The sequence below is a fragment of the Pinus tabuliformis genome, chromosome 3_1 (genome assembly GCF_031772625.1).
Source record: "Pinus tabuliformis cultivar Carrire ecotype Pingquan chromosome 3_1, CPIR1, whole genome shotgun sequence".
NCBI classification, from domain to species: domain Eukaryota; kingdom Viridiplantae; phylum Streptophyta; class Pinopsida; order Pinales; family Pinaceae; genus Pinus; species Pinus tabuliformis.
Genome location: NC_142301.1, coordinates 707,622,746 through 707,628,659, shown reverse-complemented (window position 1 = coordinate 707,628,659; position 5,914 = coordinate 707,622,746). Strand labels below are relative to the sequence as shown.

Below are 5,914 nucleotides of genomic sequence, written 5' to 3'. Positions count from 1 at the left end.
CTATATTTATGTCACATTTTTCCTATATTCAACACATACACTATGGCAACAAGCTCCAAATCATTACATGTAACTACTTAAATATAAATTCATAAATTCATAACAAATCACATATCTATTCTAAATAAAGAATCCACAAAATCTCTCTTTAAATACATGTGCAAACACCACATAATTTTTAAATACATGTGCAAACACCACATAATTTTCATTTGAATTAGTAATCTTCAAAATGAGTGCACTAGTATTCAATTCATTAATAGTTGCAAACTTTTTTCAAACTTTAATATCCATTCAATTTAATTCCCTTATTTTATAAAAATATAATAAAAAAGCAATCTTAGAAAATCCTTTTATGAATCTCTTATACTATCTAGCTGCAAGCCCATGAATAACATTATTTAAAATTGTTAAAAAATAAATTTAATACTATTCAAAACTATGTAAAATTAATTACATTAAAAAATTTAAAAAATACATTCATGAAATATTCCAACAATTCTCACCTATCATACATGATTTATCTTTTCCAGCATATTCAAACCCAAAATAAAATAAAATTTCAATTTATCTTTTCCAGCATTTTCAAACCCAAAATAAAATAAAATTTCAAACGTGAATCACTTTAGCGTTAGCTGTTCCATCTCGTACGTTATGTTATTTGAATTCTATCACTCCAGCGACGAATGGATACATTATTCCCGATCTGCCCGCCCGGTGGCAAATTCAAGTGAATATATACACTATCCCCAATCTTCCCACTCGATGGGAAGTTCAAGTGTTGACGGCCTCAAATATATCTTGGGCGATCAGCCGAGCATCCATCGAAGATCCGAGCAGACCTGCTCTTCCCAAGCGGCGGAATATAGACCCTCCTTTCCCTTCCAGTTGTCTGGAGATGGCTTTCTTGGAAATCCGTCATCTGAGAAAAGCTCTCCGCTATTCCATGAATTAAGTGGCGAATTTCAAAATTAGATATCTTCCAAAGAAAAAACCGTACGAAAGCAGAAAATCACTGATTAGGCATACCATGAGCCAGCGGAGTACTTCACTCCTGTAACCAGTCGGAAAGATTATAGTGTCGAAATACTCTTCTCGATTGTCTTCGAACTTGACACTAGTGGCCGTTGCGAGGCGGAAATTTGGGACAACTTGCCATTAAAGCTGTTAACGGAGAACTTGGACTGGCTTCGAAATTCTGTGGGAAGAATGGAGTCAATTTACCTTAATTTTTCCTTGCCGTATTTTGGCCATCGTGCCCTCGTCCAGCACCTGGGTTTTCCTGGTCTTGAACTTCATATCGAACGGTCCTTGCACGGGGCGGGGTATTCCGAGAGAATTCGTGTTGCCTAGGGTTAAATTACTGTACATGACGAACAAATTGTCCACCATTCGCAGCGGCAGCAGCTTCAACAGCAGCATCGCAACACAGAATGTGGATCTTCCAAGAACTTTTCGTAGCAGGATATGCGACTTAAAATGCAAAGAGAAGACACAGACGAAATTATTGTGTGGACGAGAAAGATTAAAAGCATCGAGATTCATGAAATTGTGAATGATTAAAAGGTTCAAATATTACAATTTAGCTTTAAGTGTTTGGAAAAAAATGCAAAAGATTTGAAATAGCTAGGGAAAAAATTGAAATAGCTCTAAAGATTTAAAGATTTAAGGGTTACCGGACTACAAACTGCAACAGAGGGCCCTGCGTTGTTATTTACAAGATCCAGCGCTATTTCCATGGTAGAGTTACCGCATCCGACGACAGGAACTTTCTTGCCTTCGAATTCTTTTCCGCTTTTGTAATCAATCGAATGGATAACAGTTCCTGCAAAGCCTTCCAGCCCGGAAACGTCTGGCACGCATTTTTCACCGTTTTCGCCCGTCGCCACAACAAGAAACCTGCTGAGATACTCCTTCTTGCCAGATGCGATGCGCAGCGAAGGATAATGAATCGGTAACATAAATAATATAGCCAGATGTCAATCCGACGGCAGAATATATTTCTATCGTGTAACATAGAGAATGGACGGCAGACAACCTTACATGATAACTTATTTCAGTTTTATTTCAGCTTTAGATCAACGATCAAAATTCCTTCAATCGTCTAACACCACAAATCTACGGTGAACAATAGGACACGGAGGCGGCTGGGGCAATTCATTTCAAAAGGAAACGCCTTACAGCGTAATTAAAAGTTTGAATGAGGTATTCAAAATTTAATATAAAGTTTTTTTAAAAGGTTTTTTTTAAAGGGCTTATTATAAAAGGTTTTATGAAACAGTTTCTTATAAAGTTAAAAATAATAATAATAAACTGGTTACTAAGGAGTGTGTTTATTTAAATTCACAAGGGGATTTTTTGGACGACTATATAAATAAAACTTTTTTAAATTAGTGGATCGAAAGAAGGTGTTCTAAAATTAAATTTTGAAGTGATTTTTCAAAAGAGAATTAAAATATAAAGGAAAAGCATTTTATTTGAAGAGATTTTTGGGCTTTGCAAAAGTTTGTTTGTCAACAAATGTTTTTGTTTTATCAAGCATGACATTGTTTTGGGTGAATATTTTGCCTTATGGGGTGCATATTAAATATCATAAAAAAAAAATTGGAGCGATATGGGAGATAGCCTCATGCAATCAAGTAAACAACTATAAGGCAGGGGAAATACATCAGTGATGGGTCGCAAAGCGTGACTAAATAAGATTAAGAAAAGGAATCAAAAGGAAGAGTTAGAGGTCATTACCATGTTTAGAGAGGTTCAAGTCGCAGTGGAGGAAGTGAGAAGTCTAGCAGAAGACAAAGAATAAATCGAGGTTGATTAGTGTAGCTTTGATCCGCTACCACCTCCTATGTTTACTAGTGAATATTTTGAATTTTGGGTTATCAAATTGCTAACTTTTCTTTGAGCTAAAGAGTTAATTGAGAACCATTATAATAACCCATATGATGAACTATGTGATGCTTTAGCATTGGATTTTATAAAATAGGCATTGGATGAGAAGTCTTTATGCCAAGTAGCAGAAGCTACAACTTCCAAGGAAGCATGGAAGATCCTAGAAGAAGAATTTGGTAAAAGGGGGAGTGACATTCAACAACAGGTTATGTCACAGGCAAAGAAGTCAACCACATTTGAGAGTATATGAGAAAGACTTTGAGAAAACAACATAGCTTGGAGAATCCTACTAAAAAATGGATGATGGTCGTGAAGAGTATAAAAGTGAAACCATTATGTAGACTTTCATATGGATGAAGAAGAGGAAACAAAGATTGTAGAGAGAGATGTCAAAACCTCTGTGTGCGAAGAAAAACAAGAGCAATAAATTCTTAGGAACTCCATTGTAACATGGATGGTGAAGATGATGGTAAATCCCATTGTGGCGAAACACATGTGGATGATGACTACAAAGTGAGATGTGAATTGGTGAATTTAGTAGCAGCGGATGAATTTAGTGAAGGTGAAAATGTTAATGAGCACATGCATGCTTGAATATCCAACAATAAAGTGGATGAAAATTACGTTGGTGTTAAATTTGATGAATAACCATTAACTGATGATGAGTGGTTTCACAGGATGCAATAGGAAAAATTCATTGATATCTTGTTATTTGGTGAGAGAAACACACTTGTGTCTGGAGATCAAGTGGAAGACAACATGTTTACAGCAGTAGAGGTTTGTAAAGAAGTGAAAGAGAAGGTAGAGAAGGAAGAGGAAGATTTGAAAGTTCTCACTAAAGTGCATAATGAAGTTTTTTTAACATTGATATTGATTGTGTAGAGTACAGGAAAAAAGAGGTAATACCTGATGATGAAAGTGGAGAGAAGGACATGGAAGTTTTTGAAGGCAAAAATGAAAGGATTGAAATAATTTTTTAGAAATGGAGTTGAGAAGAGATAAGATTTTACTGTCAAGAAATATGGCAAAAAGAAATTCAAGAATATGAAGCACAAGAAGCAAAGAAAATAACACAATTTGAAGATGAATAGTTATGGCAATAGTCCATGAGTGAAAGAATCCTTGAAGAGGAAGTTGTAGAACACCAACTTAGATCAAATTCAAGACAAGTCAAAGAAACATTTCCCCAACAAGTAAATAAATATAGAGCCTATATCAAGAACGTGCAACAAAGAATGAATAAATTTGAAGGATATAGAATTTGGAAGAAACAAAAAGAAAATGAAAATTTGTAAAAGTTTTGACTCATTGTAAAATTAGGTGAGACATAGACTAGTAGGCAGGTTTGAGTGATGATTGAGTTGAATTTTATTGTAAGCCTAACAACCATAATTAAGTAATGTTTGAGTTATGTTAAGTCATAGGTCGTAATTAAGGGGAAATGTTGTAAATTGTAATTACTTCCGCATGCAAGAGTTGGATAAGTTTGGAGAGTCAGTTAACTAAGTCAAGTCAAGTGGAATCAAGAGTTTGTAAAAGACAAGCGTCGTATATCTATAGATAGTTGTATTTGATATTCAAGTTTGTGTGATCAACAAAAGAAGAGAAACAACTCATATTGTTTTTGTCAAGTATTTCATGGGTAAAGTCAAATTTAGTGTGTGTTTTCATGTTGAGTTATTTTGGGTGAGTCGCTAGTCAAAAAACTTTAAATACCCTCCACCGAGTTCATTGTAATCATCAAGTTTGTGTGATAAATTAAAAGATTGCAGCTCATGTCATTGTCTGTGTGAATTATTTGTGTTTTTTTGTGCCTTACCTCCTCTTCCTTTCCATCAATTGGTATGAGAACTGAGGAAGGAATATAAGATTTGTGGAGCCAATGGAGCTAGTAAAGAATCAGGCCAAGTGAAAAAGGGGGATTTTTTTTTTTTTTAAATTTGCGTTGTAGAATTATTGCATAGTTTAGGTTGACCAATGGATGTTCGATCTCTTGAAATGTGCACTGAATTAGGGGAAACTTATGACTTTAGATTTTTGAGCGGATTAGTGTAACTTATCCCTATTGAAACTTGCACTGACCCATAAGGTATTAAAAAAATGAATCCAGTGAAATATTAAAACATTAAAAACTTGCGTATGGATCCATATTCTTGAACAATTTTAGTTTCAAAGTCAAAGGTTTTAAATAATCATGTGGGTTTGAGTTTTTGTTTATTAAGTTGTTTTTTACAAGGCATTAAAAGGTTACGTGGGTGGAAGAGTATTAAAAGGTTTTTGAAAGAGCTTTATTAAAGTTTTTTTTTTTAGAGATCTTTTTGATAAAGGTTTTTTTTAATATTATTTAAGAGGGTTTATAAAGTTCTTTGGCAAAAAAGGATTTTATTATAGGCAAAATTATTTTTTAAAAGGAGATTTTTTTTTAAGAAAGATCACTTTATCAAATTTCCAGTCACAATTTCGATTGTTTACAGGGAAATATTATGATGTATAGGCCATTAAGATGGAGACCACATTAAAGGCTCATGATATTTGGGATTATATCGTGAATGGATTTCCCAAACCTAAGAATGAAGTAGAAGAATGAGCTCTCAGTAATGTAGGGAGGGAACAATGGAAGAAAGACAAAAATAAGAATTCACAAGCATTGCAACTTATCCAGCAAGGAGTGGACTGAGCAGTGTTGCAGAAAATTATGATCGCGTCTTCAACAAAGAAAAAATGGGATACTTTTGCAACAAGCTATAAAGGTATGACCAAAGTCAATATTGTTAAGTTACAAAGTACTAAAAGAGACTTTGAAATTGCGTAGATGAAGGAAACAAAGGACATCAAATAATTCATGAATTGGGTCTTGTCTATCGTAAATCAGTGAAAATTTTATGGTGGTTGAGAAGGTCCTCATATATTTGTCTACCAAATTTGACAATGTAGTAGTAGCCATAGAAGAAGCCAAGGATTTGGAAACGCTAACAGTTGATGAGTTTATGGGATCACTTCTATCCCATGCGGCAAGGATAGA

The 5,914-nt window shown here is 34.4% G+C and overlaps 1 protein-coding gene across 1 annotated transcript; it reads right to left on the bottom strand.

Annotated features, from left to right (window-relative positions):
* Positions 1–790: 790 nt before the first annotated feature.
* On the bottom strand, positions 791–1,961 carry LOC149189144 (indole-3-pyruvate monooxygenase YUCCA2-like). The gene is made up of 3 exons (XM_089410142.1): positions 1,677–1,961; positions 1,225–1,407; positions 791–979 (listed from the first exon to the last, which is right to left on the bottom strand). Exons 1-3 carry the CDS (start codon positions 1,959–1,961, stop codon positions 791–793), a joined length of 657 nt encoding a protein of 218 aa, XP_089266268.1.
* Between the last annotated feature and the right edge of the window lie 3,953 nt (positions 1,962–5,914).

Coding starts and splice junctions, on each gene's coding strand:
- LOC149189144 (XM_089410142.1), bottom strand. CDS start 1,961: ATGTTACCGATTCATTATCCTTCGCTGCGCATCGCATCTGGCAAGAAG. Junction 1,408..1,676: donor CTGTTGCAGTTTGTAGTCCG/GTAACCCTTAAA, acceptor CTGCTGTTGAAG/CTGCTGCCGCTGCGAATGGT. Junction 980..1,224: donor TACGGCAAGGAAAAATTAAG/GTAAATTGACTC, acceptor TTTCTTTGGAAG/ATATCTAATTTTGAAATTCG.